The sequence below is a fragment of the Heterodontus francisci genome, chromosome 2 (genome assembly GCF_036365525.1).
Source record: "Heterodontus francisci isolate sHetFra1 chromosome 2, sHetFra1.hap1, whole genome shotgun sequence".
NCBI lineage: Eukaryota > Metazoa > Chordata > Chondrichthyes > Heterodontiformes > Heterodontidae > Heterodontus > Heterodontus francisci.
The window spans coordinates 156435583-156458166 of NC_090372.1; the positions used below are offsets into that span (position 1 = coordinate 156435583).

General features: G+C 43.3%; 1 protein-coding gene across 7 annotated transcripts in view; it reads right to left on the reverse strand.

The window, feature by feature from the left end:
* Positions 1-22584, reverse strand: part of cdk14 (cyclin dependent kinase 14) — a 779114-nt gene that overhangs the window by 574464 nt on the left and 182066 nt on the right. For 6 of the 7 annotated variants that reach the window (XR_010969007.1, XM_068012619.1, XM_068012572.1 and 3 more), the window contains one exon: positions 131-225. Coding sequence is in view for 6 of the 7 variants with exons in the window: in XM_068012619.1 (XP_067868720.1) it covers positions 131-225 (95 nt within the window). In the remaining variant the exon portion in view is untranslated. Of the gene's footprint in view, positions 1-130; positions 226-12007; positions 12032-22584 lie in introns of those variants that run through there. The other variant, XM_068012625.1, reaches the window with a different exon arrangement.

A 22584-nucleotide genomic window follows, 5' to 3' on the forward strand; every position in this document is an offset into this window, starting at 1 on the left:
CAGCCTAGCCCTGGAAAGCAACTTGAATCCACATTCTCTTGACTCAGAGGACAGAGTGCTACCAACTGAGCCACAGTTGACACCTAGAACACTGTCCAACCAAAAGTTGACAGATTGTCAGAACACTCACTTGCTCTTTCCTTTGTATACTGTGGCATAGGACCCTTCGCCTAGTTTTTCCAGTTTTTCATAGGAATCAGCTTTTCCAAATTTAGGGCTTGTTGGCTAAAAGGGAAAAAAGAAAAACACATGAAGAAAAACCATTTCAAAGTTTCAGATGATTAACACTTTTACTAACCAGTTTAATTATTTTTAAACCCATCAGTATAGTGCATATTTTGTGCTGACATCATTATTCTAGATATACAAGTTGGAAGCTCAACCGCATAAAATATGCGAGAATAAAAAATCACCATTACATAACCTGTAACAACAAATACATTAAATTAATAGTTTTCCATTATTTAGTCAGCAAACAAGATTGATCATGAACTCTAGAAATCTGAAATGGAGACAAAAAATGCTGGAAATGCACAGCAGTTCAGTCAGCATTTAAAAGAGAAAGACGGGTTAACAAGCTAGCCCTTCATCAGAAATCCAGTTCCACATGAAACATTAACATGATCTCTGCTGTACGTTTCAGACATTTTCTGTTTCTTTCCCACACCTATGTATATATTTAACTTACTATCTAGAAGTGGATTAACCATAAAACAACGAAGCATTATCACAGACATTCTACCAACACAGACATAATGGGGGGGTATTTTATAATCACTCCCACCCTAACGTCGGGTGGTGGGGGGGAGGTATGGTGGGGAGGCTGGAAAATGCCTCCGGCAGAGGCCCGCCACAGGCCTCGATGCTGGGAAGGCCCGGCCTGATATTGCCGGTGACGGTGAGACCTCGTGGCAGGCCCCCCCCCCCCCCACCCCACCCACTGCTCGGTGACGGAAGCCAAATTTACATATTAAATTTAACAACTTAATTACCTGCTCGCCCCCCACCTTCCATCCCGCTGCGATATTGGTGCTGGTGACTGGCACTCCCGGGCCTTCGGATACCTGTCCAGGAATCTGAGGCGGGACAATGGTGGGGAGGGGGCAGCAGGTAAGATTTTCAGTGCAGGGGAGGGTGGGAGCGGTATCAGAGTGATTTGATTGGTGTAGGGGATGGTGGGAAAGGGTAAAGATTAAAGTTTATGAACTTTGGTTGGGGGGGGGGAAGGCTAAGTGCACAAGGTAAGTACTTTGGAGGGGGAGAGTGCAAAGAATTAAACTATGAATGTTTGGGGGGAGGGTGAGAGAGGGCTAGATAAATTCATTTATTTATTAAAAACCCATTTCCTTTTAAAGATTTAACTATAGGGCTCAATGCCTTTAAAAATGGCGTCAGCACCTGTGCAAAGGCAGCTGATGCCATTGCTGACGCCAATCCCCTTCACGTCATCGGGTGGGATGGTCCATCCCAGCCATTTAAATGAGCTGCTGCGTTTAATATCGCAGTGGCTCCACGACGTGCAGTCTGTGTGGGCAGACAGTCATTGTTTATGTCCACCAACGATTTGAGTGGCGGAAATGTAAAATGCAGCTGAATGGCATGGGTAGCAAAAAGCAGCTTATCCAGGGAGTGGGTTGCTGCTCTGTAAATTAGTCAATCCAGTCAAACCACTTACTAACCTGGATATTGAAAATGAATACAAGTGTGTCAAATTTGATGACAATAAAAGAGAAAGAGGTGTAGACATAGATAATGCAGCAAATGATTTACTGAAGGACACAGATGAGTCAAAAAATTGAGAGGAAAATTGGCAAATTAAATTTATAAAAATTGTTAAAATTGACCTTGGTCATTAAATTGTATATCATGAGTATGCAACAAATGGGATGGAATTGGTAAAAAGAGACTTAGATAAGCTTTCAGTAATAACAGTCGAGATTGCTTTCAGTCTGGACATTGTGGAGGAAGGAATTAGAAAAACGCACCTAGAATCCAGGAGTATATGGCTTGAACAGCAGAGCCCAGGACTACAGAGGTAATGCCAAGTCTATGCAGTGCACATGTTGGAACTACATTTGAAATACTGTATTTAATTCTGGTCACCACGCTGTTAAACTATTTGAATACATTAGGAGATGCCGAGACTAACAACAAAACTGATCCCAGTGTAAAGGTGATGAGCTAGGAAAAAATATTACAAACATTCAAACTTTACAGTCTCGAGAGAAGGGAGTCGAGCGTTTGGGAAAATTTGAAGGTATATAAAATATTAAAATGATAGCAATAAGGCAAATCCAAACTACTTCAAATTAGCATAGGAAAGGACCAAAAAGCAAAATGGAAAATGGAAAAGACCTCCCTTGTTAAACAGTGAGAAATTCTTAGAATAAATCAGCAGAGTGTGGCAGAGGTAAATACATTAGGGATATTTGAAATGCAACTAGAAGTTACAATGCTTCGTTTGTCTTTCCTTGTGCTCAATTTTTCTTGCTTCTTTTCAGAAATGCAGCACCATCCACAGCCAGACCATGGTGGAATTATTTTGCACCACTGAATTCCAAATGGTCTCACTGCTTAGCACTACTGTAGTTAATTCAACAGCAACATAACTTTCAGCTTGGTTATGCTGTTATATATTGGGGGTCCAATGCATCAAAAGACAGTTTTCAAAAAGTCAGACCTGTGCCAAGGAGGGAAAACACAAATCATTGGTCATACAGGGTGTGCGTGTTTGTGCTTGTTGTGGGTGGTGAAACAGAGGAGAGCAGGTGTCACACCCACCCCTCTTAGTGGTGTGTAGCATGAGCTTTTTGTTTAACTATTAGGTTCAACATAAAAATGTGAAGGAGAGGGCATAAAGATAAAGGGATCCATAACCAGGAAAAACAAGCAAGTTGTCACAAGATTTAAAAAAAAAACAGGTACTACAAAAGCTGGAATTCCTTATAGGAGTTAGAGAAATTCAAATTAAACCCAAGCAACTAGCATGTGGGTTAATAATACAAACAAAATTAAAAGTATAAAAAATATTGTTGGAAAGCAAGAAAGATTAACATGACTAAGTTGATACAAGGAAAGATATAAAGAAAAACAATAACGTATTTTACACTTAAAAGGCAACATATAAAAGATTGGGCCAATTAAAGCCACGGACGGAAATCTTCTCATGAAGGAGCAAGAAACATTGTTTTTAAAACAAAATAATTGTGATAAAATGAAATGGTACAAGAGGTGCTGGAGCAATGAGATAGGATAGATAAGTAATTAGTACTGAACAAGTTGATGAAACTCAAGAGTAGAAAAGATACCAGGCCCAGATGGCATGCCTTCTAGAAGTTGGAAAAAGCCAGAAAGAAAATAGCAGAGCCACCAACCAGAACCTTTTAAACTTTTTTATTATGGAAATTGTGCTAAAGGGCTGGAAGGTTGCAAAGTCTTCTTCGAGAGGAATAGATGAAGGGATAAACCAGGTAACTGGCTAGATAAGTCAGGCAAACATTAGAGTGAGCTAGTTTCTAGAGGTCAATGTACAACAATGGCTTGTCCTTAACATAAAAATGTCCCAAAGGCCTTCACCAAACAGAGATAGATAAGCCAACAGACACATATTCGAGAGCAAAATTGAAGCAGCTGAAAAGCTCTGCCACCAATAGTGAGGTAGAAGGAAGTGCCAATGCATATAAAATGAGAGACGACCAGTACTTTTGGGAATAGGTATATAGGCTGGAAGAACTTGCAGCAATAGGGTGAGCAGGGCTGTGAATGAATATTAAGACAAGGATAAGGGTTTTATTGGTTGGGAACACAAATGTAGGTCAATGAGAAGAGAAGTGATGGTAAAGTGCGATTTAGTGTAGGATGAGATCATTTGTCTGAGATCAGCTAGGATTGATTTCGGTGCTGCAGTAATGGCAGAAGCCAGATTGGAGGGATTTTAACAATAAAGTAATACACATTGAAAGACCCAAGAGAAAAGGGAATTTAGAAATTAGGGAGCAGGAGAAAGACCATCTTTTTGCCATGCTTTTAGCATAATTTTCAAATCCTCTCTGACTACAGCCATGGTGTCAGAAGACTAGAGGACTGCTAAACCCAAGAGTTTATAGTAAAATTCTAGAGATGCATGAAAAAGAGCTAGTTTGGGAATAATCTTTTGCAAATTCTTTTAAAATTATTATATACACACACATGTATTCTGTACTTGGAAAGGGAGAAGCACAAGTGGAATGTAATATTTGCTATACTCTGATTTGTTAAAAATACAGACCCTATTTATGGATATACTGATAACCACAAACCCAATCACCCCTCACCTCCCGAATATAAGATAGGATTCTTGAAAGTTACTGAATTTCGATAACACAAGTCCCTGAGTGAAGTACTCCCAACATTTTTATTCCTTTTAGGTATATTATCTCAACCGAAGTGTTAAGTTTCAGTCAATCTGTAGGTTTTGATTTTTTTTTATATGGTAGGCTTTTTGCTGTTTGTCACCATCTTACTTTTGTGATGTTTTCCACTTTTAATACTGTGCTCATGTTGTCACTACATAGAAATGTTAATGTCAACATTGAAGGATTTTTTTTTAATATGCTGTCACAAGAGTAAGTATATATCTGAAATATGTCATCTTTTTGACAAATTTACGGAACAAAGTAGCTTCTACATTGTAACATCTATCCATTTCATTACAATTCATAGGAAGCTCAGTTTGATTTAGTGAAAGTGAATCTTAATGGAAAATTACGACTTGCTGTGACCTGTCCTTTGAGAACAGAATGGTTCAGGTTCTCATGCATATTCATTACCATGAATCAGTTTTTCACTGTCACATTATTAGTACTTCTGCACAAAACAGCACCTTACTCCAATCTTCACTGCTTAAAACTAAGTGCAAATCTTCACAACGGTATCAGATCATCTCAAAAGTGAATGCCAAACAAGGAGAGGAAAACTTAAATATGATTTGCTGAAACAAAAGGTCAGCAGATTAGAAGTAAAATCATTTAATCTCATTTAAATGTTATGTGGCTTTTCATGTTACAATAGGTGTTGAGCTTCTTAATTTTGTACTACCTGCTGAAGTAGGGTTATGCATCTCCAATGAATGAATTTCCTATCATTTATTTAAAACTACCATTCTCGGGGCTGGATTTTGTTGTCCCGCCGTCGGGAGCAGCAGCGGGTGCAGAAAATGGCGGCCGCCCCGCGTGGGACCTGCGCCACAACGATTCTGCGGCAGGCGACCACTTAGCATATTCACGGCTGCTTCTCTCCCCAATCATGTGGTGGGGGCGGCCTCGGCGACGCCGCTCACAGCGTCACCTGTTGAAGGAGAAGGCCCTGCAAACAGTACGCCATAAATGAAGAGTTTACCCCATCCCCTCCCCCCCCATACTGTACAACAGAATGCAGAGTTGACCCCTTCCCCCCAACCTCTACACAACGTAACGCAGAGTTCACCCCTTCCCCATCTCGGTGCCACCAGCTTTCCTTGGGCAGAAAAATGAAGGCGCTCGAATGCTGCATGTCACACTGAAGATCGGGAACTGAAGTTAAGATCACTGAGGATTACATTTTAATTCATGCCAAGATGCAATTTAAACATGTAAACTCTGGTCCCGCTGCAGAGTGGTGGAGGGGCCACCACGGAGCTTCCCCACCGCCACGAAGATCGGGCCTGACAATCCCAGCGTCAGGTTCCATGGTAGCCACTGCTGCTCTGATTTTCTGCCACCTCACCTCTCAACACCAGCCCCCCAAAATAACCCAGCGTCGGGCTGGGAACAAAATCCAGTCCACTAAAAGTACACCCACATGATCATTAAACAAGTTCACCTGACATCACTAAACTTATACCTGCAATTTATAGCTAAAGCTCTCATGGATGACGAACGCCTATTGACCACAATACCACACTTTACAGTGTTAGGATCTCCCCTCGCATGAAAGAACAATGTATACTTACTGAACATGTTATTTATAACTTGTAAATTTTGTTCAGCTGAATCAAGGAATTCAGAACTTTTCCTTCTCACATTTTCCTCTCATGAAGGCATTAGGTTTCAAGCATTACTTGCCGGGTGATCTGCAAGTATTCTTGCCACTCACTGGATAGCTACATTTTAATGTGATGACAGAGTTGGCAGGAGCACAAGTGGGCAGGGAACGTCATCAAGCTATTCAACCACAGGAGGCATCACAACTACACCAATTCTGTTCTTATCTCATCCATACAAACACACTCACAGCAAGAGTCAATGGATAGAAATTTGGTGCAGAGTCCTGGGTCGGTTTCCCTCTATCACAGGGACACAGACCTCCTGCAGCAGCAATACTGCTGCCTGAGCTGATTATAAGCTTATCAACAAAATATTCTAAACTCAAAATTCCGAGATGAATTGGTCGATACTCTTGAACATGCTGAGTTAGGCAAATTTTAATATAATTTTATTTGGTAAATATATTATGCCTAATTTTCCAATAAGATGGCAAAAGACTGTCCAGGGACAAGGCTTAATCTGTAAATGTACCATCCGCCTTTATACTGAGGTATCATCAAGTCATTTACTAGAAAAAGGTTCCGGATTCAATAAAATAAAAGCAAAATACTGCAGATGCTGGAAATCTGAAATACAAACAAAAATGCTGGAAATACTCAGCAGGTCTGGCAGCATCTGTGGAGAGAGAAGCGGAGTTAACGTTTCAGGTCAGTTCTGATGAAAGGTCACTGACCTGAAACGTTAACTCTGCTTCTCTCTCCACAGATGCTGCCAGACCTGCTGAGTGGTTCCAGCATTTCTTGTTTTTATTTCAACTGTGATATCCACACCTCTACCCTCTTCTCCCACCATCTAATAACTAATACAAACTGCCTATGCTCATAAACAAATAATTGTCATTATGGTGTAGTTTCTGAGGGTTATGAATTCCGATAGAACCATGCCCCAAAACAAGGCACTGCCTTTGGAACAAACTGGCAGGGGTGGGGGGGGGGGGGGGGAAAGAGTGGGGTGGTGGTGGTGGAGAAGAGAAAGAGAACAGGAAAAATGTTGAAAATAAAAAAGTCTGTTCTGAAACAGATCTTACAGAAAAATGCCAGAAAACCGTTTGTCATTTTGACATAACTCTCAACTAAGTGGTTCCATAGGCAGTTCATTTCATCCTGGAAACAAAGAAAATTTTGCCATTGAGCAGTGTTAACTATTCATGTTAAAAGTACGTAAGCTACTTGATGGAAGGAAATCAAATGATGTACTGTAATTTTTGCTGAGTCCCTGCTTTAGATATTTAAAATGTACATACCCATTCTGTTATTAATACTATGCCACCGTCTGCATGTCATATTTTCCTTAATGGGGTGTGAAGGGGCTAAATTGGGCACTGGAAGAACAATAAAAGTTAGAACTCATTTGTTCCACATCTGGGACCTGGATTTCAACTCCACTTCATCAATGGGATGGAATATCCTCTCTCTCTACCAGCTGTTACGGATCTCAATTAAAATGGCTTTGTATTGTCTCAATTACATATTCTGATGGACATAACATCCACAGCTCCAAAAACCATCAAAGATTTGCCAATTATTCAACAATCTCAAAGACCATAAAAGTACAGCATGAGAAATGGAAATTCCACACTTCATCAGTGAAGGCACTCTTAAAACCAGATCAGTGCATACTGCAAGTGTAAATGCAAAGATATTCCCCATTGCATTTTGGTATAACATACCTGATCTGCATCTGTTGGATACTGAGTACAAAAGGGAACGTGGTGCATCCGTTTAGAATGTGAAATTCAAATAAAGAAAAGCATTTTATAAACTTTATTTTACATCCAGTAGGTAATGACTTTGATGTTAGAATAGTCAACATATTTGTCTTAAACTCACTCCTCTATTTTAGCAGAGATGTTAACCCATTTAAAGCAAACAGGTTTTTATTTCTGCTAAAATATTGAACAGGACTTCCAGACAAACACATTAAGCATTGATACATTAATGTATCTCGAGTAATGTCATGGCTAGGATTAGTAACTTTGTAAATCTGTTCCATTTCCTTAAATTTTGCTGGTAAATCAATAGAATTTCAAGTGTTTACTATTTTTTGCAAGTTATGATACATTGTACATAAATTATTTCATTCTACATTTTTTTTTTAATTACACGTCCTGATGCAAAAATCTGTAGATTTTCCTGTTATTTTGCACCTGCAACATCAGAATTCTCATTGCTACTGACAGTTCCAGCACATGTACTCAGCTCATTCTGACACAGACAGGCCATCTGTTGCAAACAGAATGGGGATGATGGAGGCAAGGGAAGTAAAGGTGCTGCCAATGTACCATCAAATATCACTTCTTTGCTTTTCAGCTGCCAACTGTAGCGTTGGCTATATGCTGTTTATGCAGGAATAGTAGCCCCATGTCACGATGTGGTGGATGCTTCGGAGCATGCATGGATGCAGGATAAACTCCGCTTCACTCAGTTCCTGATAGGTACACAACTCCAGCAGTGGATTAATCATAACCTCTGCATCACCAACTCGTTCTTTCACACTAAAACCTGTCACCAGGTTTCATGGAGACCCCAGTATCACGTCATTGGCACCAGCTGCACCTCATCATCACAAGGCGAGCCTCTATAAACAGTGTCCAAATCACACGCAGCTTCCACAGTGCAGACTGCGACACCGACCACTCCCTAGTGTGCAGCAAGGTTAGACTCAAACCAAAGAAGCTACATCACTCCAAGCAGAAGGGTCGCCCACGCATCAACACTAGCAGCATTTCTTATCCACAGCTGTTACATAAGTTTCTAAATTCACTTGAAAAGGCCCTTCAAAACACTCCTACAGGGGATGCAGAGACCAAGTGGGCCCACATCAGAGAAGCCATCTATGACTCAGCAATGACCACCTATACCAAACGTGAGAAGCAGAATGCAGACTGGTTTCAATCTCACTTTGAAGAGCTGGAACCTGTCATAGCCGCTAAGCGTATTGCACTGTTGAACTACAAGAAAGCCTGCAGCGAGTTAACATCCGCAGCACTTAAAGTAGCCAGAAGCACTGCACAAAGAACAGTCAGGCGCTGTGTAAATGACTACTGGCAACACCTATGCAGTTGTATTCAGCTGGCCTCCGACACCAGAAACATCAGAGGAATGTATGATGGCATTAAGAGAGCTTTTGGGCCAACCATCAGGAAGATCGCCCCCCCCCCATCAAGTTTAAATCAGGGGACACGATCGCTGACCAACACAAGCAAATGGACCGCTGGGTGGAGCACTACCTAGAACTGTACTCCAGGGAAAGTGTTGTCACTGAGACTGTCCTCAATGCAGCCCTGTCTCTGCCAGTCATGGATGAGCTGGACGAACAGCCAACAAAATCAGAACTCAGTGATGCCACTGATTCTCTAACCAGTGGAAAAGCCCCTGGGAAGGACGGCATTACCCCTGAAATAATCAAGAGTGCCAAGCCTGGGTGGCACAGTGGCGCAGTGGTTAGCACCGCAGCCTCACAGCTCCAGGGACCCAGGTTTGATTCTGGGTACTGCCTGTGCGGAGTTTGCAAGTTCTCCCTGCGTCTGCGTGGGTTTTCGCCGGGTGCTCAGTTTTCCTCCCACATCCAAAAGACTTGCAGGTGATAGGTAAATTGGCCATTGTAAATTGGCCATTGTAAATTGCCCCTAGTGTAGGAAGGTGATAGGGAATATAGGATTACTGTAGGGTTCGTATAAATGGGTGGTTGTTGGTCGAGACAGACTCGGTGGGCCAAAGGGCCTGTTTCAGTGCTGTATCTCTAAAATAAAAAAACCAAAAATAAAAAAAATAAAAAAATACTCTCAGCACTCCATGAACTGCTTTGCCTGTGCTGGGATTTGGGAACAGTGCCACAGGACATGCGCGATGCCAATCTCATCACCCTCTATAAGAACAAGGGCGACCACAGTGACTGCAACAACCTTGGAATCTCCCTGCTCAGCATAGTGGGGAAAGTCTTCGCTCGAGTCATTTTAAACAGACTCCAGAAGCTGGCTGAGCGTGTCTACCCTGAGGTACAGTGTGGCTTCCGAGGAGAGAGATCCACCATTGACATACTGTTCTCCCTTCACCAGCTACAGGAGAAATGCCGCGAACAACAGATACCCCTCTACGTTGCTTTCATAGTTCTCACCAAAGCCTTTGACCTCGTCAGCAGACGTGGTCTCTTCAGACTACTAGCAAAAATCGGATGTCCAAAGCTACTAAGTATCATCACCTCATTCCATGACAATATGAAAGGGACAATTCAGCATTGCGGTGCATCATCAGACCCCTTTCCTATCCTGAGTGGCGTGAAACAGGGCTGTGTTCTCGCACCTACACTGTTTGAAATCTTCTTCTCCCTGCTGCTCTCACATGCATTCAAGTCTTCAGAAGAAGGAATTTTCCTCCACACAAGATCAGCTGGCAGGTTGTTCAACCTTGCCCGTCTAAGAGCGAAGACCAAAGTACAGAAGGTCCTCATCAGGAAACTCCTCTTTGCTGATGATGCTGCATTAACATCTCACACAAAAGAGTGTCTGCAGAAACTCATCGACAGGACTGCGGCTGCCTGCAACAAATTTGGCCTAACCATCAGCCTCAAGAAAACGATCATGGGACAGAACGTCAGAAATGCTCCATCCATCAATATCGACGACCACGCTCTGGAAGTGGTTCAAGAGTTCACCTACCTAGGCTCAACTATCACCAGTAACCTGTCTCTCGATGCAGAAATCAACAAGCGCATGGGAAAGGCGTCCGCTGCTATGTCCAGACTGGCCAAGTGTGTGTGGGAAAATGTCGCACTAGCACGGAGCACAAAAGTCCAAGTGTATCAAGCCTGTGTCCTCAGTACCTTGCTCTACCACAGCGAGGCCTGGACAACGTATGTCAGCCAAGAGCGACGTCTCAATTCATTCCATTGTCGCTGCCTCCGGAGAATCCTTGGCATCAGGTGGCAGGACCGTATCTCCAACACAGAAGTCCTCGAGGCGGCAAACATCCCCAGCATATACACCCTACTGAGCCAACAGCGCTTGAGATGGCTTGGCCATGTGAGCCGCATGGAAGATGGCAGGATCCTCAAGGACACATTGTACAGTGAGCTCGTCACTGGTATCAGACCCACCGGCCGTCCATGTCTCCACTTTAAAGACATCTGCAAACGCGACATGAAGTCCTGTGACATTGATCACAAGTCGTGGGAGTCAGTTGCCAGTGATCGCCAGAGCTGGCAGACAGCCATAAAGGCGGGGCTAAAGAGTGGCAAGTAGAAGAGACTTAGCTGTTGGCAGGAAAAAAGACAGAAGCGCAAGGCGAGAGTCAACTGCATAACAGCCCCGACAACCAATTTTATCTGCAGCGCCTGTGGAAGAGTCTATCACTCTAGAATTGGCCTTTATAGCCACTCCAGGTGCTGCTTCACAAACCACTAACCAGCTCCAGGCACTTACCCATTGTCTCCCGAGACAAGGAGGCCAAAGAGAGAAAGAGAGACTCAGTTCCTGATCGATCCACCACGCCAGATTACCAGTCAGCTCGTGAAATTGAAAATTACCCCCAATATGTGTCATGAGGTCTGTGGCATTTCCCAGAAGTGAAATTAAGGTTACTCATGTCTGGGTGGACTACTGCCTTTTTGTGGCCAGACAAGTGGTCATTTAAGACAATTTTCTGGACAAGATATGCACCAGTCATTTCCAAGGATCAGGCCATTAAAGGAAAGACAACATTACAGGCAGGAAAAAAGGTGATCTTACACAAAATGTCCCGATCAAAAGTGAAAATACACCACGTAGCATCTGATGCAATCAAGGTCTCACACCCTCTTAACATCCCATCCCCACCCCTCATGAGTTCCTCCTCATGGCTATGCCGATCCGGGGTCTGCTGCCTTGCCATTGATCGGCTAGCTGGACAGCAGGCCTGTGGAAAAACTTAATATGAATTCTTCTCACCTTACACAATGCTTCCACCCACCTCTAGCATGAAGAGTCTTCCATGTGAAATTGTGAGTGATCTCACATCTCATCACATAAGGTCAGTGTGCACAAAGAGGAATCCACCTTAATGAAAAGAACTAAAGCTCCACCAGCCAAAGTGAACCCAGCAGTCAATGACAAACAACAGTGGTAACATTTAACAAGAAACAGGGAACAAACTGTAGATATGGAGTGAGTCACATTTTTGGCAGCATGTCACACATCTAAAATCTTTCAAACATTGACAGCTCAGAGCACAGCTGACGCTGGGAATATGAAGTAGCTTCAAACTCATCTCTATGCTCCACAAAACTACTCATCAGTGCTTCTGTGAGCAACACCACTGTAATTATGTTATTCTGTATACGTCGAGCCACACAATTCAGCAGCCAGCCAAATAACAATAAAATATTTCAACAAGCTTCATAGAAGAGCGCAGATGTCAAGCAATAATAGGAGAGTTAGCAGAAAGGGCTGAAAGCAAAGCCAAAAAGTAAAGTTGAGGATAAAGGTCAGAAAAGCAGCCGGATGAAGAGGTTTAATGAAAAAATCCCAGAAAGTAAAGCTGAGGTGGTTGAAGGCTCTACCACTGATGATGCACCCGCAGGAAGGGGAAAAATATAAGAAACTAGATTCAGAAAACCAAAGACCATAAAGCTGATCCATATGACAGGCCACTAGGGGGATGCTAGTGCAATGGTTATGGTACTGGTCAATCTAGAGGCAGTGAGTTCCTAATATTGCAAGTTAAATACAATTTTCGAAAAAAAAACTTCAAAGTACTCTTCAAAATAAAACCGTTGACTTGTAAATTCATAGAATCATAGACGGTTACAGTACAGAAGGAGGCTATTTGGCCAATTTGAGTCCATGTCGCCTCTTTGCAAGAGCAATTTAGCTAGTCTCACTCCTTGGCCCTTTCCCTGTACCCAGACAATTTTTATTCCCTTCAGGTGCTTATCCAATTCTCCTTTGAAAGCCATGATTGAGTCTGCCTCCACCACCCTTTCAAGCAACGTATTCCAGATCGTAACCACTTGCTGTGTAAAAAAAAAAAGATTTTCCTCATGTTGCCTTTGGTTCTTTTGCCAATAACTTTAAATCTGCTTCCTCTGGTTCTCAACCCTGCAACCAATGGGAACAGGTTCTCCACTCTGTCCACATCCCTTCTCAACCTTCTCTTTTGATAACAGCCCCAGATTCTCCAATCTACCCACATAATTGAAGTCCCTTATCCCTGGAACCATTCTCGTAAATCTTTCTGCACCCTCTCTTAAGCCTTCACATCCTTTCTAAAGTGCAGTGTCCAGTATTGGACATGATACTCCAGTTGAAAATCCAGTCAGTGTTTTTATAAAGATTTGCCATATCTTCCTTGCTTTTGTGTGCTATGCCTGTATTTATAAAGCCCAGGATCCTGTAAGCCTCATTACCACTTTCTTAACCTACCCTGCCACCTTCAACAATTTGTGCAACATACACCCCTAAGTTTCTCTGCTCCTGCACCTCCTTTGGAATTGTACCCCTTATTTGATATTGCCTCTCCTCGTTCGTCCTACCAAAATGTACCATTTAACACTTCTCTGCACTAAATTGCATCTGCCACATGTCCGCCAGCCTCTATTGTCTTCTTGAAGTCAATCACTATCCTCCTCACAGTTCACTGTACTTCCAAATTTGCTGTGGGTCCCTGGTGGCATTCAATTATTGAGCGCTTTTGGTCTAATACCTCTTGTGCAAAGGCCTTTTTTTTTTTAAAACCACTGAGTCAATAGATGCCTCCCCCTCACACTTTTCTTCACATATTTTCACTTCCTTACTGAGCTTGTGTCTTTTTTTTTAAAAACGTCTTTTAGGGTTGCTTCACTTATATGTTCCTGATGTGTCAGCTGGCAGCTTTTACTTCTTTCCAGCTATTCGAAAAAAACTAATATGGCATTGTCTTTCTCTCCACTTTCATTGTTCAGTTCCAGTAAAAACAAAAACTCATTTATCGTGCAGTTTCAGTATCGGGACTACATCCAAAACTGCAGCCTGACTGGTCTTTTTTTTTTTAAAACAGATATTGGCACACCTGCAATGTATTTTCAGCATTTTCAGATTTCCCTACAATGGCCTTCTTAGGGCTGGATTTTGTTCCCAGCCCAATGTCTGGTTCCGTGGCAGGGGGAAGACCAGAAAATCGGAGCAGCAGCAGCAGCCACCACGGAACCCAATGCCGGGATTGCCAAGCCCAATCTTCCCAGCAGCAGGGAAGCTCTGTGGCGGGCCCTCCGCTGCTCTGCGACGGGACCCAATTTAGCATATTTAAATTACATACATGCATGAATTAAAATGTAAACCGCAGCGATCTTACCTTCAGTCCCCGATCTTCAGCGTGACAAGAGGCACTCACGTGCTTTTACTTTCCCGTCCAGGGAAAGGTGGCGCCACCGAGGTGGGGAAGTGGTGAAATCTGCACTCTGATGGGTAGTGGGGGAAGGGTGAACTCGGCATTATGGTGTACTGGTTGCTGGGCTGGTAGCCTTTTAAAAATAGTACCAGCACCTGCCCCTTCAACAGGTGACTCCGTGAACTGTGTCATCGAGGCTGCCCCCCACCACGTGATTGGGGGGGCGGGGGAAGGTGCAGCCACCGTCAATATGTAAAGTAGCAGCCCGCCGCATAATCGCAGCAGTGCGGAGGCACGAGTCGCGTGGGGGATGGCCACCATATTCCGCGCCCACCGCCGTTCACAGCAGCGGGAATGCAAAATCCAGCCCTTAGTGTGCCAGGATAGTACGATGGAAAATCATGAGCCACGTTAAGCAGGCTAGTTAACAATTAGTTTAAGAACTTGATTAGAAAATTCATAAGTTGCAAGCAAGATCACGAGATTAAAAGCATTTCTTCCGCCCTTCAGCACCTCTTCACTAATTTTCTTTAGGGAAGGAAATCTGACATCCTTACCTGGTCGGACCTACATGTGACTCCAAATGCACAGCAATGTGGTTGACTCTTAAATGCCCTCTGAAATGATCTAGCAAGCCACTCAGCTGTAACAAACCGTGACAAAGTCTGAGGGAAGGAATTAAACCAGATGGACCACCTGGCTTCATCCCAAGCATTGGAAACTACAATGGAAAATCCAGCCCTGTTGACCCTGCAAAATTCTCCTTCCTAACATCTGGGGGCTTGTGCCAAAAGTTGGGAGAGCTGTCCCACAGACTAGTCAAGCAACAGCCTGACATAGTCATACTCACGGAATCATACCTTACAGACAATGTCCCAGACACTGCCATTACCATCCCAGGGTATGTCCTGTCCCACCGGCTGGACAGACCCACCAGATTGGCGGCACAGTGGTATACAGTCGGGAGGGAGTTGCCCTGGGAGTCCTCACCATTGACTCAGGACCCCATGAAGTCACATGGTATCAGGTCAAACATGGATAAGGAAACCTCCTGCTGCTTACCACCTACCACCCTCCTCAGCTGATGAATCAGTGCTTCTCCATGTTGAACACCAATTGGAAGAAGCACTGTGGGCAGCAAGGGCACAGAATGTACTCTGGGTAGGGACTTCAATGTCCATCACCAAGAGTGGCTTGGTAGCATCACGACTGACTGAGCTGCCAAAGGACATAGCCGCTAGGCCGAGCCTGCGGCAGGTGGATAGGGAACCAAGAGGGAAAAGCATACTTGAACTCGTCCTCACCAATCTACCTGTCACAGATGCATCTGTCCATGACAGTATTGGTAGGAGTGACCACCGAACAGTCCTTGTGGAGATGAACTCCCACCTTCACATTGAGGATACCCTCCATCGTGTTGTGTGGCACCATCACCGTGCTGAATGGGATAGATTTCAAACAGATCGGGCAACTCAAAACTGGGCATTCACGAGCCGCTGTGGGCTATCAGCAGCAGCAGAATTGTATTCAACCACAATCTGTAACCTCATGGCCCAGCATATCCCCCACTCTACCATTACCATCAAGCCAGGAGACCAACCCTGGTTCAATGAAGAGTTTAGGAGGGCATGCCAGGAGCAGCACCAGGCATACCTCAAAATGAGGTGTCATCCTGGTGAAGCTACAACATAGGTCTACATGTATGCCAAGCAGCAAAAGCAGCATGCGATAGACACAACTAAGTGATCCCACAACAAACAGATGAGATCCAAGCTCTGCAGTCCTGCCACATCCAGTCACGAATGGTGGATGACAATTAAACAACAGGGAAGGGGAGGAGGCTCCACACATATCCACATCCTCAACAATAGGGGAGCCCAGCACATCAGTGCAAAAGACAAGGCTGAAGCAGTCTTCAGCCAATCCGATTCACTCCATGTGGTATCAAGAAACGGCAGAAGGCACTGGATACTGCAAAAGCTATTGGCCCTGAAATCATTCCAGCAATGGTACTGAAGACTTGTGCTCCAGAACTGGCTGTACCTCTAGCCAAGCTGTACCAGTACAGATACAACACTAGCATTTCAGCTATGAAGAGAGACTGTATAGGCTAGGGTTGTTTTCCTTAGAGCAGAGAAGGCGGAGAGGGGACCTGATTGAGGTGTACAAAATTATGAGCAGCATAGATAGGGTAGATAGGAAGAAACATTTTCACTTAGCGGAGGTGTCAATAACCAGGGGGCATAGATTTAAGGTAAGGGGCAGGAGGTTTAGAGGGGATTTGAGGAAAAACTTTTTCACCCAGAAAGTGGTTGGAATCTGGAACTCACTGCCTGAAGGGGTGGTAGAGGCAGGAACCCTCACAACATTTAAGTAGTATTTAGATGAGCACTTGAAATGCCATAGCCTACAAGGCTATGGGCCAAGTGCTGGAAAATGGGATTAGAATAGATAGGTGCTTGATGGCCAGCACGGACACAATGTGCTGAAGGGCCTGTTTCTGTGCTGTATAACTCTATGACTTTAACACTAGCATCTAACCAGCAATGTGAAAAATTGCCCAGGTATGCCCTGTCCACAAAAAGCAGGACAGATCCAACCCAGCCAATTACCGTCCTATTAAGTCTACTCTCGATCATCAGTAAAGTGATGGAAGGTGTCGTCAACAGTGCTATCAAGCGGCACTTCCTTAGCAATAATCTGACACACAGTTTGGGTTTCGCCAGGGCCACTCAGCTCCTGACCTCATTACTGCCTTGGTTCAAATATGGACAAAACAGCTGAACTCAAGAGGTGAGGTGAGAGTGACTGCCCTTGACATCAAGGCAGCATTTGAATGAGGACAGCATGAAGGAGTCCTAGAAAAACTGGAGTATATGGGAATCGGGGGAAAACCCTCCACTGCTTGGAGTCGTACCTAGCACAATGGAAGATGGTTGTGGTTGTTGGAGGCCAATCATCTCAGTCCCAGGACATCACTGCAGGTGTTCTTCAGGGTAGTGTCTCAGGCCCAACCATCTTCAGTTGCTTCATCAATCACCTTCCCTCCATCATAAGGTCAGAAGTGGGGATGTTCACTGATAATTGCACAATATTCAGCATCATTTGCGACTCCTCAGATACTGAAGCAGCCCATATCCAGATGCAACAAGACCTGGACAACATTCAGGCTTGGGCTGATAAGTGACAAATAACATTCTCGCCACGCAAGTGCCAGGCAATGACCATCTCAAACAAGTCTTACGATCAGCTGAGGAGGGGGCACAAGCACTCTTGTCCTCCTCCTTGTTTGACCACAACAGGTTTATTCTTTCTTAAAACAGTGGATGTGTTTACCACTTCAGTGAGTGTTTTACTTTTTACCTTTGTTGTGTTTGTAACAGAACCAATCGGTCAGGTTTTCTTGAGTTTAAAGCAGAAAGAGGTGTGTTTATTGTACTTGAAAAGAAAACTAAACCTGACCTAGATAACATAATAAAATTATGCTACACTTTCACTCACACACACACACACAAGAATCATACACACAAAAAGAGAACAGAATGACCAGAATTAGAACTAACAGAATTGGTTCGGTTTGGATTGGAGTCCAGAACAAGTAAAAGTTAATACACAGTCTGTAGGGTTGGGTCATTCTGTTGTCTTCTGGCTGAAGTTGTGCTCTTGAAGTCTTTGGCTGGTAGAGGTGCACTTTGTGGCTGGCCCACTTGGATCAGGGTTTACTTGGAGACAGAACTGGAGGTGGCTTTCTTCCCCTGGGGTCTCTGTAGCAACCTGTAGCCTTGGATGGTCCACAGTCACAGACGGTTTTCAAATTTGCAATGTTATCTGGAGAGAGAGAGAGAGAGAGAGATAGACACAGCCGCACTGAGGTTCTGCCTGGTTAGCACTCGAAGCCTATCTACTTCAAAGTCTCAGGAGCTTGTCTGCTGTGTGCAACAAAACTCCCAGTTTTACACAGCCTAGTTTACATGGTTCTTTCAATCCCCTTTGTTTTTAATAAGGTCCAAAATCTCAAACCCAAACCTCTCTGGGGTGGTATTGTCAGTATTTACCCCCTGGAGGTACGTCTCAACTCATGAATGCCTCAAGGTGGCTTTGAGAGTCCCGCTAACGAGGGTGATATGGATAATCTACTTAGTTAGCCAAAGCATTGTCTTGTTCAGCATGTCTCTCCAATTCGATGTCATGGAATGAGAGATATTTCAGATGCAAACTGTGGTGGCCATTTTGGTGAACTTCTTTTTTTAAACAGTTAATTGTAGGATCCCAGCTCTTTTTCAAAACATTAAATGTTTAATGTAGGTTTCCAACTGACAAATTAAAAATCTTCATTTGTTATAGCATGTCTTCTTGACAAGTGAGAATCTAACCATCTTCCCTTGATGTTTCAATGGCAGTACCATCGCTGAATCCCCCACTATCAACATCCCAGGGGCTTACCATTGACAAGAAACTGAACTGGACCAGCCATGTAAATACTCTAGCTACAGGAACCGGTCAGAGGCTAGGAATTCTGTGGCGAGTAACTCACCTCCTGTCTCCTCAAAGCCTGTCCACAACCTACAAGGCACAAGCCAGGATTGCGATAGAATACTCTCCACTTGCATGGATGGGTGCAACTAAAGGCCGGGTCAGGTCTGCAAATGAAACCCGACCCCAGCCTGACAGAACCACATCCGACCCAAGCCCAGACCAACCCTCATAATAAAGTTGGTTATATTGAAGAGGTTGTGCCCTACCTTCGAATGAATCGCTCACTGCAGACGTCCTGGCTGTCACTGTGTCCGACCCAGCCCAACCTGAGCCTGAATGCCAGACCCGGAAGAGCGACCCAAACCCGATACATGTCGTCGGGTCCCGTGGGGTTTAGGTCGGGTAGCCAGGCTCAAGTGCAGCTCCAGCAACACTCAAGAAGTTCGACACCATCCAGGACAAAACAACCCGCTTGACTGGCAGCTCATCCACCACCTTCAACATTCACTCCCTTTACCACCGACGCACAGTCGCAGAAGTGTGTACTATCTGCAAGATGCACTGCAGCAACTCCCAAGGCTCCTTCGACAGCACCTTCCAAACCCACGACCTCTACTACCTAGAAGCACAAGGGCAGCAGATGCATGGGAACACCACCACCTGCAAGTTCCCCTCCAAGGGAACACGCCATCCTGACTTGGAACTATATTGCCATTCCTTCACTGTTGATGGGTCAAAATCTTGTGGTAGAGAATATGGGGTTAGTGTAGGGTTAGTATAAATGGGTGGTTGTTGGTCGGCACAGATTCGGTGGGCCGAAGGGCCTGTTTCAGTGCTGTATCTCTAAATAAATAACAGCACTGTTGGTGTACCTACACCCCAAAGACTGCAGCTCACTACCACCTTCTCAAGGGCAATTAGGGATGGGCAATAAATGCTGGCCTAGCCAGCGACGCCCAAATCCCATGAATGAATGCAAATAAAAACACCCACCCTATTTGGGAAAGTGGCTACACAGAACAGACCACCAGAAAACTTACACATTGACTCAATGGATATATTTGGAACCTATACCAGTCAAGAAAGTGAATTTAAGTTGTAGAGTTGTTAATAAAGCAGTTTGATTGGCATGAAGATTAGGAACAATTTATAGCGATCTGGTGGGGGCAGGGGTTAGGGGGGGGGAAGAAATAGGACAAACACCATCCATGATTGATGGCCATGCATGGACTGTAAAAGCAGCACTGCTGATGGACCGAGCAATATTTTCTTGTTCCAAGCTTTCAGATATTCATTTTGGTAAAATCAGATATCTTGATAAATGTATTACAGGTGGGTTCATAACAGTAGTTTAGGGAGTGGAGGGAAGTATGCATATTAAGTTCACACAGGATTTTTTAAACCAGAAATAGATAATGATTTTGACTCTAACATTTAAAATCCAAAGAAACAATCATCCCTTCAAGCCCAAGTGCCTACAATACAACATAAAAGCATCTTTATGCTATGTCTGTTGAATAAAGTGGAGGGCCTGTTCATTACTGCTGGCGATCTGTTTAAACTTTTGATCTTTTCTGTAAAGGTCAATTCCTGGAGGTCTTCATAACTGCTCTTCAAAATTCACTTTTTCAGACAATATGATAATGGAACTGAAAGCCTAGACCTTTCCATACAATATCTTGTGCAATTTTTGTTAACACATCTACACTCATGTTAGCAGATTATACTAAACCCAAATGATAACTAATTTTACAAATGGGCTTGACATCAATCTGGTTTTAGAATATTTAGCGGAAAACACCTGGTCGGATATAACATGGTTCTAACTCCAGAACAAATTACCAAGAATAAATACCAAACAGTGGATGGTCAGAGTAACACTATGAAGCTATTTAGAGTTAAGAATTGGTTTGGAATTACTACGTAATATTCAGTAGCCACAGATGGGCCTGAAAGCAATTGAGAAACACAAATTGATGAATGCAACTAATAAAGATTTAAGTTCATACAAACTGAGCTAACTGAAATAAAATTGGCAAGAGAAAAATGTAAATTTGCTCCAAGATAAATATTGTATTCTTCAGACTTTTTCCAGTTTCATTCCAGTAAAATAGGGAAAATATAATACAGGATGATAAGACAGAAAAGAGGACAATAGGAGAAAGAAAATGCATATTGATAATATGTTTATCTGCACCAAGGTGCTTATGGGAGCTACATTTCACCTGCTTTAAATGTGAACAACATCAACAAGATTGTCCTCTGTTGGGCTACAGTCCCATCAGTGGCCACCGCTCCCGGTGGCGCTGCTGGGACTAAGAGCTGCCGGCCGATGATTGACTGGCAGCTCAATGAGGCGGGACCTCCTCCCTCAAGCGGGTGGAAGTCCCGCCTCTGAACAATTTTAAAACCCGGGGAACCATAAAATGCGTGTCGGATCCTTGGGCTGGGCGGATGCGGGTTCGCCACCAACTTTTACGTCGGTGGCCAGTTGCCGTCCGCCTGTCGTAAAATCCAGCCGAAGTAACTGTATGCATGTCTTGGGATTCTGCAGTTGACAGCGAAGACATTGCAATTACTTCTCTTTTTTTACATTTTCAGAAAAGGTTTATTGATTTGACAACACTCCTCCATACATTTCATAAGTGAAATTTTATCATTGGAAGCTAAAATCTCTATCCACTATAATCTTTCACCGACAGAGCAGCTGCTTTTTCAGCTGGATACGATGTAATACCTACTCAATTTTCTAATGATCAATTTTGCAAAGTTTTCTGAAATGCTGAGGTGCGAGGTGCTTGAGATGTCGGATCCTTCAAACTCTCAAAGTCTCAAGTTCACAAAGTCTAATTGCTATAAAATAAACATTGAATTAATTTATACATTGGTTGCATTTCTACAGGCTGTTATTTGACCTGAGTACATCGCTTGCTGGAGAGTGTAAATTTAAAATGACCACCTTTGTTAACTTATATTCGCCCTTTCGCAAACTGCAAGAAGGAAATTTGCATTAGATAGTATGTGATGACAAGGCAGGGTTGGTGCTCATAGTATTTCAGAAAACACCCAGTTTCATAAGTATTATTCCATTTAATGCACAATGAATTACCAGGGCCTCTGATTTATGGTAATTAAATAAGTCAATGCGATTATTCCATTGCATTCTAGAAATTTTTAATTCATGTTTTAGGATCAACTCTGCATCTCAATTTTTACATGAAAAATGTAATAAGTAGCCTTGATTATTATATGCATATTTGCCTGTATTAAATTTTGTCTCTCATTTTAAAAAGCCCAGTTTAGTAGGCCAGAAGCACCACTATACGTTTGAGTAAGCAGAAAACTCCAGACCCCTGACAGAAATTAGGCCTCAGAAGATAAAACAGACATTCCTGACAGCAGTTGGGCAACCATATGGAGAATTAAATAACCATTGCAACAAATTCTCATTTATTTTAAAAGCTAAGCATTTTTACTGAAAATAATCATTGCATAATGAACATCAAAATTGTGTATACAGATCACTAACTAATGTGCACAAACAAAAGTGATTGAAATTTATAAAAAGCAATTGCTGGCATATCCTCCCTCTGCAAAGCAAAGCATTAAGTCACCAGCAGAGAAAATGGTTTTCATGTCATTTCCACCACGATTATGGTTATTGCTGTTATCGCATGGTTTAGTTACTCATGTTTCTCACATTGCAG